The 18,323-nt window shown below is 32.1% G+C and overlaps 1 protein-coding gene across 3 annotated transcripts in view; it reads left to right on the top strand.

Moving 5' to 3' along the window:
* heph (polypyrimidine tract-binding protein 1 heph) overlaps positions 1-18,323 on the top strand; it is a 413,796-nt gene that overhangs the window by 340,897 nt on the left and 54,576 nt on the right. For all 3 annotated transcript variants that reach the window (XM_088202338.1, XM_088202339.1, XM_088202337.1), the window contains one exon: positions 14,757-14,903. In XM_088202338.1, coding sequence (XP_088058464.1) covers positions 14,757-14,903 — 147 coding nt within the window. The remainder of the gene's footprint in view (positions 1-14,756; positions 14,904-18,323) is intronic.

The raw sequence follows: 18,323 nt of genomic DNA, 5'->3' as shown, positions 1-18,323 counted from the left end.
ACGATGTTTTTTGCACGCTATTGTATTATATATATATATATATATATATATATATATATATATAAAAGTATCGGTAATATTAATTCCAAATCGTATTTTTTTAAATTAGAGTGATGTTTCATAACTTGTCTGAAAAATATTAATAAAAAGTTCTGAATTTTGGGTGACTCGTAATAGTGTGGTTATCTTAATTAGTACCTTATAAATTCAAAGTTACGTTTAACTTTTAATTAAAAAATATAATAAATGGAAATATTTCATACTTGGTAATCATTCTTTAAATTACTTAGTATTTAAAAAATCTTGAAAAATCAAGGTAATTTATTTTCTAAAATTAAATCATGCACAATGTTAGTTATTATGTTTATGTAGTAGTATTTATAATTTCACTATTTCACTTTAAACATATATACATATTTTACGTAGGAAAAAATCGTTCTACATCATTTTAGTTACAGTAAAAAATCGCCTCTTCCAAGCCAAAAACAGAGACATATGGAATGAATAAAATGTACCAAAACAGCACTTGAAGGCGTAATAAAATCGTACGCAAAGACCCAGAATCAAAAAGTGTCGTTTTTCCGCCGAATTGCTCCTGGAAAAGTGTTTCCACGTCGTTTCTTTTCCACGTCCTAGGATGCCATGTTTTACCGCTATAATAAAGCATCCCACTAACTTATTCATTCCGATTTATGGCCCGCGGGCAGAGTGAAAAAGGACCCCACGACGACGAGGACCCTGTATATCCTGCGCTCCGTTTGTCCAAACTATTCTAAACAAGAGGCCACGAACTCACGTGCTGAAAGTAATACGCTTTTCTGGCTTTTTCTTCCCTATCTTCTCATCTTTTTTCTCCGCCTGGTGGTAAGACTGTGTATTTGTTTAAATTTGCGCCGAGGCCCTCGTGCAATTTGGCCGAAGAAACTAGCGAATTTCGCACGGGGCATTGCGCGCTTTAAATATTCAAAGAGCACACCTGAAAAACGCTTGACCCCCCCATCGTTAAAAATATATGTATTATGATATGAGAGAAAAAACCGTATGCTTTTTGCTGCATATGAATTATTAATGTGTGCGACCTCTCGGGGTGCGATGGTTTTGCTTTCGTTGCTGCAGCTTAAATAACTATACGAAGGTATGTGATTTAATATTATGTACTGAATATAACGATAATATTTATATTAATGATATTAAACAAACGTTATTGATAGCAATTTTCAATGCACTTATAATTTTTAGACTTAAAACTTATGAGTTTAAAAAAACATATGATGTGTTTTGACTTGTGATGATCTTCTTCACGCACATTTTAACATTCAATTGTGACTCTCCTCTTCCAAACTAGCGATATATGTATTATATATAATATAAATGTATGATATTAACTTATCGGTTAAAGCCATAGAAACGCGCAGCCTATTAGCATCGCATTCGAAAGATAAATCGAACAACGATGATAAATCTTATCGAAATTGCCCCCTTTTAATTTACTCTAATATATACAGGTTTATTTCGCTTTGTGTGTCCATACTTCAAAGTGAATGCCATGGAAAAATTAGATCGTAAATCTGTTTTTTTTTTAATGTTGTTTTTTCTACGCTTCTCCGTCTTTATCCACTCCCCTTGTATTACTCCAATTAAATAAGACCTTCGTATTGGTTAGGGAATATCTGCGAATAAAATGAACGTTTTTGTCAAAGCGAATTTCTCTTGAGAAACGCTAGAAAATGATTTGTGTTCTAATGGAATAAACTTTAAAAATTAAAATGTAATAAAATATATGTACATATTGAATCATATAGAAGTCTAGTTAATATTAAACAACACTGATCTACTTCTGAAAAATTTTAAAGTACATTGTTTCCGTTATCTTCAAAGTGGTCTACGTATTATGTCAATATATTTTATCCTATGTGCTTAAAGTGAAAGAGCGAGTACTTTAAAAAGTATGCTCGCTTTCCTTGCAAACTTTGAGTAATGTAACGAGTATTGTACTACTACTTACTACGTATTGTCGTGGACAATGCAAAAGGTAATGATACATATATCGGCTCTACAACCTGTCATTTGAGCTCATGATACTTTAGTACCATTATATTTTTCGTTATGTTTCAATTGAGCGAACGGAAGACAATTTATATATCGACAGTATGCTTTGTGTGTGTTTTTATTGGATTGTACGTTTAATGCCGCAAATGGATACGTATTATATTTTATATTACTTTGACATGAACATATTTTATTTTATACATTTATGACTGGTACAAAAGTTGTAATTTAAAACAGGAAGAATACAAAGAACTTTATTAAAAAAATGCATTTTTTAATATAAAAAACTCTGATGTATTCAAATTGTTTTTATTATGGTGTTGCATAAAAAATGTCTCACTCTCCCTGCATATAAATTAAATTATTTATGTATGCAAATAAATGTCATTTTTAATGTTGAATATGAATCATGACATTTGATTGTCTTGACTATTTTTTATACGTTTTAATTAAATAGAATAATATTTATTGTGTATCTTAGTGCTTTTTGCTACAATATCATTGACAAATGTATAATGTATATATGTGTTAAAAAGTTAACGCTTCGATTCTTCTGGTTAAAATTTGTATTCAGTATATGCTTTTTATTCCCCGATATTCCACTTTAATCAAAGCTTAACAGTGCACGAATTTTATACGATTCAGGGTTCAAGAGCAGGACCAATCTGTGGAATAGTTGTGAATAACTGTTTGCTCTCGTGCGCGTTTAATATGACTGAAAACATTGACTGAAAATTTTCCACCAATGTGTTCGCGCAACAGTAATTTTAAACTAATAAAACTGGATAGAATTAATATTTTAATGGCAAACAATTCTATATGAAACAATTTGATTCTAATGAATTTTCTGTATCATCATAATAAAACTAGCTTCGCCTTAATGCATTTCAGTACATAAATTGTTACGGTAACACACATTACACCAGTCAATTGAACTGTTCACTTTAATGTCTCTTCAGCGTATACACGTTGCAAAATAAAATAATATGAAAAAATCGTATATAGCGAGAGTAATCGAAACGAAGATTGGTGTAATCAAGTGTAAGAAGCCCATAATAAGGATCAGAGCCTATTACGTCGCGGCTCGGGGAAAATAATGAATTTTCCTTTAGGACGACGACAGCGAGTATTTTCTTTTTATACATACGTATATACCATACGTGTATGTACTATTTTATATATTATATAGTATATGAAAACCTTTTTACAGCGTCCGCGCAGAATGCATTAAAGCGAGCAAAAAGGGAAGGTAATAGACACAGGGGATACGGGACCTAAAGGGGATACAGGGCTCCAACAATGCAACGGACCACAAATGGGATTTTTAAACGCCTTTTGCCTCGGATCGTGCTCAATCGCGTCCCTTTATCGGATATAGCTAAAACCATTTATTATGTCATCGTATTATTTTATATTGAACTCGACCGTTGTATAAATTTAATGATATTTAAATAATCCTAATGCTTTAAAGTGAAGTTGAACTCTAGATATGGACCTATTTATGTCAAGTGCTCATTTATACTATAATATTAATGTTTACAATAATCCAAACAATTTTTATTATTAACGGCAAAATAAATATAATTGTTAAGTTTAATTTTTAAGTAATTGCAATATTAATTTTAAAAAGATCATGACTGTTTCTGGAATTGTTTCATTAAATGTATTTTATTAATAGTAAACCTATTATTATTGAATTAGTTGTATAGATTTGTGCATGCTATATACGATTGTATCTACATAGCTTCAACTATAGTATTATTAAATATTATTATTACATATAAAAGAGCAATGGCGACTTCCCCCAGACACGATTTCGTGATAAGGTATAATAAAAGGCTTCGACTCGGGAAGTTTGAAGAGCCATACAATCCACATAGTGGCGTGGACCGGCTTACCCACCTGTCTCCTTCTCTTCACCAAAGGATGACAATACGAAGAAATAAAATTAAACCCTTTGTTCGGTGTAATTTAATAATGGAGAGGAGCAACAATAAAGAAGCAGCCTGCAGCGCGAAGCCCAACGAAGGGAGTAAATAATTTAAAAATGCTTTAATCAAAACGTAATACTCTATGTGTGTACGCGTGTAAGAAAGGTAGAGAATTTATTTTTCATCTTCCTACCTTTTCACTATCTTAATTCGAGCAACCGAGTCTGACCCTAGCAATAATAAATTGTCTCTCGGCGCATTGTGTTGCGTATAAAATGCAACGTTATATTTTCCTTTACCGCCGTGCTACACAAAGAACGCAGAATTAACTGAAAAATAAGGCGCGTTTTTACAGCGAGACAATGTGGGTATTTTATTTTCAAATACGTATCATGTAATTAAAAAGCATGGTTTGACACCATGATGTTTATATTATAAAAACATATTTATTAAAAGCAACTCGCACAAAGTATGGAATTTATTTTTATGATATTAAAATTCCATGTTGAGTTTATTTAAAAATACAATTTATTTCACGAAGGATGTTCTAGAAATTCGCATTTATTATTTCTTTAAAATTATTACTACGTTATTAAACGAAATCTCTGTTAGGGGTATGCATTTTGCCCTGCGAAAAACAAGCATTTTTAGACCCTCTTCCAAGAATGCTTATTTACCTATTCATTGCTTTTTTCACTTCATTCAGAGACTGAAATTGCATGCAAAATATTTCATTTTCTACTTATAAGTGGTAATCATTTCATATAAAATTATGCATATGAAGAGGGTGTGAGTGTAATTCTCATCACAGATCTTATAAAACTTGTTAAACAAATGGTAATTGGTATTATATTATCATGCTGCAGTAAGGGTCGAACGTGCAGCTTTCCTAGCCGTTCCTTGACTAAAGCAGTTTGACTTTTTTGTAAGCTAATTTGCAAAAAAATATATTACTTTGCTTTTTCTGGATGTTCCTTGTTACTACTATTTACTCTTAGTCGGTAACGCAGAATCTCGTGATTTTTTTGGGAATTATTGCTCACACTATTTGAGGTCTCCCCAATATTAACACATTAAATTATATTCTCTTTTACAAAAATATTTTTTTAATAACCACAGTGCTTAATACATAACCAGATTAATAGACCAGTAGTATAAGTCGGTGACTAATACCTAAAATACCTGAGTGTAAATGTTATATGGACCTTAGTCATATAAAATTTATATTGTATCTGGAAGAACAAGTTTACCGTTAGTTATATAATATAATTCTGATAGATCATTACAATTATTATCCTTATCTAGCTTATATTTATTGTAACAAATTTCACTGACTGGTTTAAGTCTGGTATCTTACTATTATCAATGTAGGTATAGATTGTGTTACCCCCATTATAAGGTTTGTCATCTTATAACGAAAGATTTACAATAAGTTTTGTTTTAAGAGTTGTTATATATTAGTTTCATCTGACAGGCGTTAACCTAATGCGTTACAACGAGCTAAATCTGTACTAACTGAATAAGTCAATTAGACATAATGAATACCTTGACCACCAGACCAAAAATCTGAGAATCAGTGACATTTATATAATTTATTATATTTAATTAAATTTATAATGAGGCTGTTTTTTTATAATAGCGCATATTTATAAAAAAAAATTGAGTCTGCTGTCGTGGCTCGAACCTGCAGCTTCTGGGTTACCAGTCTGATTACGCTATTCAGACCTTAAAATACCCGTAGGATTAATTATGTTATATGAAAAATAGTATTCAAAGCTTAGCCACTAAGTTTGACTAACAATTATGGTTTAGACCGATAAAAATGGTTACTAGCCAACAAGCGCGCAGTCAGAATCGACACTATAATATAGTGTCGATTCCAATACATTATATAGAGGGTAGTGAAATTAAAGTGAAGAGCTTAGCTTAAATATTTATTAGGCGATAAGGAATATATTATATTTCCAACAGCTTAATAAATGTTTAAGCAAAGTTCTCCACTTTAATTTTACTACCCTTTATATATAATGTACATATTGTGTAGATTATAACAAAGATCTTTAGGTCAAAAACAGTTTCAATAATTACTCATAAAAAAATGTTTCTTCTCCCGATTTATTTAATGTCGAATCGAGAATTCTCATTATTCCAGAAATATAGATAAACTTTGTATAAATATTTTTAAATATTTTACAATTGCAGATTTTTTATATTGCTACATATAAAGGGTGGGTCCGTGCCAGATGTTTGAAAACATGCATGTATGTGATCGTAAATATTTAAATGGCAAATATTTTTTTTACTATTTTCTCAAAAACTCTAATCGATCTTATATTTGTTTTGGTAATCTAAAGAAGAAACGGCTTCGCATTCAAATTGGAAGATTGCAAAAATGTATGGGGACTTTTCATCGAATTACGCCATAAAATTTCCCTATGGACGAATTTAAATCTTGTTTTTTTAATAACCCAAAGAGGTTATTCATATTCAGGTATAAGTATGGTAGCTTGAAATTTCATAATAGCTCAACGCTTAGTAATCAATCGGTTTAGATCATTCTGATTATTGGCATTTATTATAACAACTTATCATCTTAATGAAGTTTATTCCCTTCAACGATCATTCAATTCTCTGTTCTTTAATAATATAAAGATATCTACAATCATCTACTGTATTATTAAAATCACGTATTGTAGATTATATTACACATTTATATATTTTTATTATTAAAAAATCAAGAATTTAAAATCAGAATTTTCAGAAATAAAAAACATCGAAAAACTTGAATTAAAAAAACCTTTATTTATAACCATCAACAATTCGACGAATGAAAAATAGCGTTTTTTCGTGTATTTTTCTTCGTGTATTATCACGATTTCTTTTTCTGCTACTGTAGTGTCTTCCAAACCTTTGTTTGGCAGTAAATATTACGCTACTGGCGAAATTATCTTTCACTGACTTTTTAAGCACATATATGACAAAAAAACTTTTTAAGCACATATATGTGTTATTGCAACAAGGATGAGTTATTTTAAAATTGAACATATTGACTCACTCAATTTTCAAGTGTCCAGTCGCGGTGTTATTGAGTCGAATTCGGCTCTTACTTTTTAACGAAGGTGACGGGTTATACAGAAGTTTGCAACCCTTGAGTCTCGCTTTCTGATTTATTTAAATAATATGCCAATTGCATCACCAACTCTGAATAGGAATATCTAAGGGGCTTGCAGTGCAACATCCAGTCTTCTTGGTACATTAAGTTTTTACTATAATATAAACTTATTATAAATAATAAATAATAAGTGAATCATTATGCGATAGAACCAATAGAAATATATATAATAATATTTTAATACAATTATGCACTTGCTAAGAATATAACGTTTTATTGATATCCTACTATTATGGGCAAGGCTCTCTATTGTTTGCCTATACTATGATTAAGTCGGTGAAAATTAACGCAAGCTGATTAAGATTAGTCTACTAGGGCAGTACATCAGTACATACACATTGTATATTTACTATCTATATAAATAGTTACCGCAATGTTAGCTCGACGTCGATATGGCAGAATCGTTAATCGCCTTAGCGACTAGCTAAATGTTTGCTATACGGTTTGTTATACCATATATGGTATATATTTTACACACGCGTACAGCCAAGGAATATAATATGTAATACATACACATATCCAAGGGCTTTGCGGGTGTTAAAGGGCACGCCAAATCCCACGTCGCGCGCTAACAATCGCAATTGGAAAGAGTTTATATCCCCAGGTTTTAAGGGATGAATATAAACCGAGTTGGTGAAAATCGCTGTATTTTGCGCGGCTAATGGATGGCGTGCTGCCTTGAATTCTGACCTAATCCGGAAAACACCGGAATTCCGCCGGAAAAAGGGTGGAAGTCGGGGAGGTTGAGCTTTCGTTTCTTCGCGCCGGACGGGAAATGCAACAAGTAAATGCACTAGGAAGGTTTTCTTTAGCTAAGCATTTCGGAAATAGCCCTATTACATGTGAATATGTTTGTAAGTTTATTTAAGTAAAGATTTTAAACAAACGTATTTTATAAATATGTATTACAATAAGTTTAAAACTGGTTCTAATACATATTTTTTATGACAGATAATCATGATAGTAACACGAACATTGTAATATAAAACAGATCGATTCTTTTTATAATAGTTTACGATTGTTAATCTTGCACATAAGGAGCCTCAATATTTTCAAAATATAAGTCATGTTGAGAATTTTCTGACCTTCACAATGCCCTGATATCGAGGAATGGGCACTAGTATAAGCTTATGCAATTTTAGTGTCTTGCTTTTCATTTATGAATCTAGAAGCTAATTAGAAAAGCAAGATTTCGTTAAACGATAAAGTGGGTCTAATGAGTGTAGAGTAGTGGAAACAACTCGTGGAGGCCAAATCACTTGTAAGGTCATTACAGCTAGTTAATTTAAGATTAATTTATCTTACCGGTGCAGTTTATTATAACTTATTGGAAAACCTTTCAATAAAATTTAATAATATAATAAATAATCTTAAAGAAATCTACATCATTTTTATGGTCAGTGCAGAAGTGGTTTTTCTTAGTTTTATTAAACCACTAGTATATAGCATTGTCTTTTAGTATACTATCTTTCCAGTGATTAAGGGAGTCAAATATTTATGTTGGTCCTTCAAAAATAATGCGGTTTATAAAACGTTCGCCGTGGAAATGACGAAGTGCGCCTATTAGGGGCAGGTGTCGCCCGCGACTTCGAAGGGTGTACTATGGGGTCGTTGTGTAGTTATAATAAGCGGGAGGCGTCGGGTTTGGGGTGGTAGAAAACGAAAAACAAAGCGAAGGCTTTGTTGTGCTCGCGGTAAATCCTTCAATCTGGTCCCGAGGCGTCTTCCCGTGCGCGCGCGCGATAGTTCAGAGTTAAACCGATTTTCAGATAAAACCCTATCCCACGAGCATTGGCCGACGAGATGGATGTGTATGGGGCCAAATCTGCAGGTGTGGCAAACCATTCGCCGACGAGAACCGTCCGCATAAGTTAATTAAGCGTTTGGGATCTTTGGATTTCGCCATAGTACATTATAAAATAATTTATCCTACAAAAACTATTACTACTGATTTGAATTAAATGCATTGTATTTTAAATTTGAAACATCTACATCAAAGATAAAAAGAGCAGGGTCTCAGAAACATGGTGGACAGGTACTTAAAATTGCAATTAGTTTATCTTATTTTTTAAAATCATCGTTGTTTATAAATGATCTTAATCTTTTGCTAATTATTTAACATCGAATAAACCCTTTTATAATAAAATAATTCTAAAGGCTTTAAAAGGTTTATGCTATTTTATTATATAAATGCCATTTTGATTTTAAAAGCATTTTAATCATCTAAGAAAAAATAAGTTTCTTTGTAAAAACAGGACATCAATGTGAGAAACCTTTTAACAGCTAAAATCACAAAGTACACGCTGTAATTTAAAATTGATCAAAATATCCGTCGCTCAGATAATAGAAGGGTTAATCCTTAAAACGGCCGTTCGTAATTTGTTTATCGGTCAGTGGCATTTTGTTACATAAAAATTCACCACCCTTTTGCAATTGGTCGTTCCACTGAAAAAGAGAGGATATCAAAATTTTCACAGAAGAGCCATATCTATAAATACGGACACAGTCAATAAATAATTAATTACTTTCTTCACTTCGTCTGAGAATGTCTCAGACGAAGTGTGAGACATTCTCAAGTGTACCCTAATATTTTATTATTAATCAAAGCTCTCATTGCAACTGAAGAGAAATTTTCAATAGTGGCAAATAGTGTACTTTCAGAAGGGTTGTTGAATTGGAGTCAGATTTAACTATCATACGATCTAACAGTCGATTTTCTTTCTAATAATGGTATAGATTTTTTAATGTTTTGGCGGATGGTGACGGATGGCAATTACACACAGATTGAGCCGCTGCAGTAGAAGTGTATTAAATGATTATAGCAGTTATTGAATGTTATTAATGAGATCAGCGGATGCGGTACCGCCTGTCTTCATCTTAAGAATAGTTTTGCTCTCGCCGCCGCCACGTCAGTGTTGCTAGTGTACTGCTTAGCTTGTGGCCAAATAAATCGGCTCCTACAATGTTTTTAGTATTCCTATTTTATCTACAATTAGTCTATAACAGTCTTGATTGTTTATGGTACATATTTATATTATTCGCTAGTTGCCACCAAAAACTTCATAAAACAAATCTGTCTCGTCAAATGATATCTTTAACATCTCAAACATTGTTCAAGCACAGAATAATGATCTCTTGCGAGGAAGGTCCGACTGTGTAGCTGATATCCTTCTCAACTCCACGACCCCCATTTTCCTTACGCAGCTCTCTAGGGGGCGCAAAAATATTATTCTCATAACTTTGGTGATAAACATCGTATACCACCTATTTTTTTAATATCCTAATGTGATACAGATGCTTCACTGCGAATGATTGATTGACTCCCATCTTTAATGTATAACCTTCAACTTGTCATCATTAGTCTATAAAAGCTACTCTTCAAGAAAAAAAAACACTATTGATTTGAATCTACTATACATAAGTTCTAGTAATATGTAGTAAAAATTTATTTTAAACAATAAAATAATTTTACAAAAATCAGCTTCTATTCATAAGCCTGTAACATGTATTTAATATATAGATTGCCTCTAAATTCTATACAACATTAGTTAAAACGTATATCATATAAGCATATATGATATGTGAAACTTTGAATTGACGCACTCGAACTGTAATTAATACTAATCGTGAACGATACAAATCCGATAATTGAAGTTTGATTATTAGGGTGTGTAAGTAGAATAGGTTATATCCATTTGGGTGAAATAACATTTAAAATATACGTACATTTAATAATATTTTAAAATAAAAGTACACTTTTGTATATAATATATTAAATTTTTATCATATTTGTGACTGTCAAAAGCACTCTTTTGTGATATTTATCTATAAAGTTAAATTGACATAATTACCACACCTGGTTAAATATTTGTACATCCTATACTCGTATTAAATTCATACAATATATTTTATACGTAACGAATTTTGTATAAAAATTAATTCGAAGCTCATAATATATTCCAGCGAAATTTTTCCAAAGTTTGTTCATTTTACCTCGAAATTGTCGTATTTTTCAACTTGATCGACTCGAAATAGTGAGAGGGTTTGCTTCGACGGCCACCTGCTAGTATTTTTAAAGATCATATTGAAATATTTATCCCGTATAAGGGATGCATTAGCGACACCCTTGCGCTCGGGGTTAATAACGGTTAAAATTTAACTCAACGCCTGAGAACCTTTATTGTAATAACTTAATAGCCACGCAGAAATTCCACAATTAACCTTTTCACGCACACACAGAACGCCCATTTTCTCTGCAGACAATTAAAAACTTGTCCTTTATTGCGTGCGAGCCGCATTTACGAGTTCGCCCTTTGTTTGGAAGAACTACACGGTTGTGTGCATTAATAATTCCATAAATGTCTGTAAATACAGGTGGGAAAAAAAAATACCACGTATGAACAATTTCAATGTTTAACTATAAAAAATAGTAATAACTCAAACTTTACCTTTAAAATATAACCTCATAAATATTTATTGTATATTAAATATAACAATTTAATTCTAAAATATCAAATTATGATTATTTTTAATCTTCCCTGTGTTTGTGTTAAATAATTTACATCGCCCATTAAATTATACGCAAAATACAATGATAATTCAGGATGAGCAAAATTCCAAGGGTTACAAAATCCGACGTGGTTAAAAATAATTTATTTGTAAACGAACAACGCACAGAGAGTGAGGGAGAGGAGAGACAACCGAAATTAATTCGAGCACAATCAATTATTGTAATTTATCCGATTATCCCATTTGGGCCATAGTCGTTATTCTATCAATTAACCGCGCTCGTATTTCATCAAATGGCCCTTAGGGCTCGACCCCAACTATGTAATGGGTCGATACATATAATTCGCGATAAAAAAATATTTTTCATTTGCGCATTTGTATCTTCCGTAATACGACAAATTCGTTGTATGAGAGTTAATAAGATATTTTACTCACATTAATAATTTTGTGCTATAAATACTTAACCATAATATTATTAACTCACTAATGATTCATATTTTAGTTATTGATTGTGTTTACTTTGTTAGTTTAACATCTGTCGTATTGCAAAGCCTAATGCCTGCATTACACTCTCTGGAAGTTGTCTGAACCGAAGTTACAACCGAAGTCGGCCGAGATCTACAACTTCGAGTAAGCGACCACACTGTCGCAAATTTTATATGCCGTCCGGACGGCGGCTTCTGTCACGTACAGCCGGCATATTTGCGCGCAATCGAAAAATGTGCCAAATAATCGCAATTTTTAAATTGTCATAATATTAAAATGACGCTACTGATAATTATAAAAGTTTGTGTGAGTACTCACCAATACAATATCAGTGAAAACTTTTCGGTCGTAAATATTCAATTCACGCAAAATCTTTGTCGGCTTTTGCAAAATGCCATAAGGCATAAAAATTATACTTCAGAATACGAACACCACATCTGTAACTATCCTAAAATTTGTCGCCATCGATTCTAAATAAGAATTCGTTATGGTGTGACATTTATATTAACCGATCTAGGAAAAAACATAAGGATATTCGAAACGATTTTTTTTAACAAAATCAAGTACCACTAATTATTCTTAAATTATTAAATTTTATATTAAAAAAAAATATAATAACGATATCTGGTAAAAGAATATACTATCAAAAATATAATTAATCCCTTTTGGTGCCCTAAAATATTCAAAGATGTCAGTAAGTCTATAGAAATCCCCGATAAGCATGTGGTATTATAACTTGAGCACGTGACTACAATGCAGCGCTCAACATGCGTGTTAACCATAGGAAGCCTACGCGCATACTGAAGTTGAACCGAGTTACTCGTTTTATCTCAGTTTGCGAAAAACCATATCATTATCACTCTCACTGTCGTCACTTAACACGCAAGAGAGCGAAAGGGGAAGTATCTCACCGCTCGCACTCGAAAGAATTACCCCCACTATTTTACTTTACCTCCCGTTTTCGGTAACCTCGGAACACTTCCGAGATATGTAGAGCGGCAGAACCGAACTCGACCGAAATAACCCACTATATTCTCCGTTCTTGGCCAACCTTGGCCAACTTCCAGAGAGTGTAGTGCAGGCATAATGACAGAGTGCAGAAATATAAATTCGAGCCGACGCGGTCTTACATCAAAGGAATAAAAAAAAATCCAAAACACTTTTATAGTCCACCGTCTTCTTCGCTATGCCGATGAAGTGGATACCTTCCATTACGGAATATAAGAAGCACCCCTAAATAATCTTGCTTTCTTGATTCCGCACAGTTGCTGAAAGACATTTTTCATCATCATTTAAATGTATTTTACTTTCATCAGACAGCATTACTCTTTTTCAATATTGATTTAATGCGTTTCTTTAGTCAATGGAAGTATTTGATAGGTATACGACTATATATACCTTCTTTTCTAAGCCACATAAAAAAAGCTCAGATTTAGTAATTTTGAAAATGTTTCGAAATGTATACTGGTAAAATTCACAGTGAGCAGATCAGTATCACCGCCATTTTGACATTATTTTTCAAACGTCTTAAAACTGTTAATCGACAGATTGGTAAATCTGTCTTGTTTATAACCCAATTGACAAATACCATAAAGTAAATTATGTACTTGTTTATAAGCCAATTGACGAATATCATATTATAAATTATAATATTTTTTATAAATATTTTCACCGCAAAAATTGACGCTAAAAATATAGATATTCATCTGAATGAGTGATAAAAAAATCTATCTAAGGATTATGCTTTCGTGAAATATCTCTTTTTTGCATATTACTGTATGTAGAACAAAATTAGTGTGATATACTTTGCTCTCTTTTTATTGCATATATACAACACAAAAGCCTATCAAAGCAGTTTAAATATTTCGTACCCATTGATATTGGTTCAAACTTCAAGTGTCCAGCCGCGGAGCCGTCGAACCCATTTCATCCCTAAAAGTCACGGCTTGTAGAACTTTACAACTCCTTATAGCGATTTCTAATATACTCGCAACATAACACTGATTCTTTACTCATATGTATATTATTGACTGAACAGTTTTAACGTATTTTGTACAATGTAACACGAAAAATTTACTGATGGGACTCTGATTCATTTTATGCGGGTATAATAAAATTATATTTGCTCTTTGACCTTCATTTGCATCGCGATTTTGTGGCGTTTATGAAATGTTTATTTAATATTAAAATAACGGTAAATGTAATTACGAAACACGCAAGAGCCGTTTTCTCCGGACTCAACAATAAGACTGCGATTTTTTTAAATAACTGGTTATTGCAAAAAAGTGACACTAAATATATTTTGCTTAGATTGTATTTTTATATTGAGCCAAGCTTAATTTACATAACAAACAATTTACTTTTAATTCAAATTGTGTTACCATGACTATCAAACTGTTATAAAAACAAGTATTATACATATTTATAATAAACAAATTTTCAAGCTTTTCTTAAATTATATGAATCATTGTGTCGGCGTCTGACCACAGTCTGTCGGGCCAATTGGCGTAATTGTTTTTGGCGGTGAATCTCTAAACGTTGCTACCGCAAACACGCCCACTGATGTAGTAAAGCACCGAATAACGTTTTCTAAATTTGTCTGTTTGCAGGTTAAGCTGGAGCCGAACGTAGGAAAGCCCTCTAGGGTGATTCACATCAGGAACATTCCCAATGAGACGAGCGAAGCGGAGATCATACAGTTGGGCATTCCCTTTGGACGAGTCACGAATGTGCTCGTGCTCAAAGGAAAGAACCAGGTATGCTAATACGAAGCTTATATTTGTATGTTTAATATTAATATTGTGTGTGTGCATAATATACACATTTTGGACTGTTGTGTGGGTGGGTGTGTGGTTTACATCTCATGGCGTAAACTCTACGTGCACGTTTACGGCTTTTTGGCGCTTTTACGACGCTTTTAACTTCGTAAACTTTTTCCGGTTGTGAAACGCTGACTGCATCGTATTAATTTTGGTTTTATTGCGTTATTTGTTATTCAAAAATCTTATGAAATAATTATTTTATTTATTTTTTAGAAAGTCTGTTATATATATTGAGATTTAAATAATGCAAATATGATAATTAGAAATAGTTTATTGGGTTACTACTGTGTAGCATTTACCACTTAAGAGTTGCTATTATAGATATAATAATAATATCAAAATAAAAAAATACATCGTTTATTACAAACGTATTTTTTATTTTATCAAATATTTTTCGGAGAATTTCAAAAAAATATTTTCCAGCAACATACATGCTTTCAAAAATATATTTTTTCATTATTTTCCCCTTACAAAAATAAAAATGGTAAAAAAGGTGTATACGTATGGTTAATTCTCGCTGATAATAAAAATAAAACAAGACCTTTTCAGTTAGTTTGACTCTAGATAAATTTACCTCCAATACACACAATTAAAATTTATTTTTCATATTGTTACAATTTATTTTACATACAGGAAGTCTTAAAACTAAATATATTTTTTCACGATTACGTGCTATTTTAGATCTGTTTCATAATTATATTCTAATTTAAAAGTTAGACCAAAATACTTAGTTGCTATATTATATGGATCATTAAATAAAATAGCTACTTAACAGTCAATAAAAACTGGGTAGCAAAATTATATTACATACACTCATAAAAAAACATAATTTTGAATTATTCTGCCAAAATTATCATTTCAACACTCCGTAAATATTATTAACTAAAATAAATAAATAAAACTAGACTTGATTTATATTTTCAATTTAACCAAAGAAATAGTTGTTTATGTGTATTTTTTTGTACAGAAACATTTTCTTTTTTTATACTACAACATTTTGATATTTTCTTATTTTCCCGTTCTATTTAACTAAACTTGATTTTACAGCCCCATAATAAATTATTTTACAACTACTTAAAATACCGGGTAATGAAAATAAAAACCTATACTTTTTCAAATAATTATCTTTATTATATTATAAATTATTTAACGGGCCTTTCGTTCGCTAATAAAGACGCCATTTTTTACACTATTTAATTGACAATTAGATATACATACATATAAGAAAAAAAATAGAGATAAAATCACTAGTAAACAATAAAACCATTAGTGAAACACTGGCAATGCTCTAAAGTTGATCCAGACTCTTAGACTTTGAAAAGCGCCTCACTCTGCATATGCAGATCTGAAGGCTGGTGTTTCGGTAGAAGGTGCTGATGTGGATCTTCTTTATATTTTGCTTCTTGAATGGCGCTCTAAGAATAGTTTCATGTGGCTATAGTGTGAACTTCTCTCTGCTTATGCTTTAAAAAAAACCTGACTGACTAAAGTCAAAAGCTCAGCTATAGGCCAAACAAATAGATTGAGTCTTCAATGTGAACGACCGGCCAAAGACAAAAGCTTAGCGAATAGCGTCTCCCTGTAGTATTGATCTGTTAAGGGCTCAATAAGACATTGACTTTAAATTTACTCTTCTGTGCTGATTTCAATTAATTCACAAAATACAGTTGAAGGAACCTAACCTCAAATTTTGTATCTGTGCCTAGTCCCCTATAACGTAGTATTCCTATAACGGGGTAAGTAAGGGGGTCGATTTAAATAAATTTACTATAGCATTACCCATAAATACATGTAATTTAAAATTGCGGTATCTTACATGTAATTAAAGTTGAACATAATCTTGACAATATTTTTCAGCAGGATTTATCGTTTTTGCATAGGGAACAGTTGTTTTCGCTTCATTGCATTTGGTTCTCTTGTACACCATATTTGTTTTTCGCTTATTGCTACAAAGCCCCCTCCATGGAAGATTTTGTTGTTAGGTGGGACGACCAATTACTGAAAGACGGCAAATTACCGTCGGCCGATTACGACAGATTACCAACGGGCGTTTTGAGGATAAACTCGAAGGCACGATTATTTTTTTCTCAAGGTGACGGATATTTTAATCCGTACTGATTCATAGCGTGTACTTTGTGACTTAATCTGTTAAAAGGCTTTCCACGGTGGTGTCTTATTTTTCGAAAAAAAAAAATCTTAAATGGAAGTTGTTTTATGATTTAATTTTATATGCGAAATTGAATCAATTGATGAATATGATATTTTTAAAATAAACTTTTTATTAAATTGCTATTAATTACATTAAAACATAATCAGAAGGTAACTGATTTTATTAAAATTAAATACCGTAACATTATTTAAAATTTATGTCTACACAATACTAACACAAACGCGCGGATTAAATCCTCCAGCTATCGATTAGCAATCTTGTGAATATTTCATTAAAGTCGCGGTCGTAAAACGGCATTAACGCCATTTATATCGGCAATAAGGGAGAAAACTTCACCGGCGGACGTTTGTCCGTCGAATAAACAATAAACTAATGGGGGCGTCATCCCCTAGGTCCTAGGACAAAAACAGTAAATTCCTCCCTGCTCGCGACCGATCCGAAATCGCGGTCGTTAACGAGTTTACTGCTTTCACATCATCGGGCGCTCCCGGGGGCCTCAGAAGAGAGCCTCCGCCCCTGTCATCAGGTCCCGATGAATATTTGATTTGGCTTTTATTAATCACGATTTACCGGCTGGCGTTGTTAATTGCCGTATAAAAAACTTATTATCGCCAATAAACGGACGATTGCATTGTAAAAATGACGACGGGGAACGGGTTAAGTCTAACCGGGCGCCGGGTTTACGGCCATAAGCGATATTTTACATTTTTAACGCGGTTTTAACACCGGCCCGTTGAAATAATAAAAATAAATGTGTCGGATTAATTTACGAATAACTAGAGGCAAGTTTTTTATGGTGTTCTGCAATATTAGTAGATTGGCATGATTCAAAATTTTATATTTTATTTTTACTTACCTAATTGTGACGTTAAGGACAAGATTTTAGTTTTCGTAAAGGTCTTTTAAAATACCGTTTTCACTGACTATTTTCCATTAATGTGTAGAAAAATCCATGATTTAATTTTTTTTATGCACTGACTTTTACTGAAAAAAATCAAGTGTGTTTTTCACTAAAAAACTTACTAATCAGAAATATAGGTAATTCGTCTCTACAGATTAAAATCCTGATTCTGTGAGACGTGTTTAAGTATTTTTTTCTTAAAATTTCTATAAACATTTGTATACTCTCATTTTCTAAACGCGGTTTAGCTCTTGTGTTGTAAAAATACCGTCGATTTTTCTTT

Source organism: Plectrocnemia conspersa, unplaced genomic scaffold, assembly GCF_051122295.1.
Source record: "Plectrocnemia conspersa isolate PC_06_02 unplaced genomic scaffold, ASM5112229v1 ptg000013l, whole genome shotgun sequence".
Lineage (NCBI taxonomy): Eukaryota > Metazoa > Arthropoda > Insecta > Trichoptera > Polycentropodidae > Plectrocnemia > Plectrocnemia conspersa.
The sequence above is the reverse complement of the archived record's forward strand: the minus strand, read 5'-3'. Positions and strand labels throughout refer to the sequence as shown.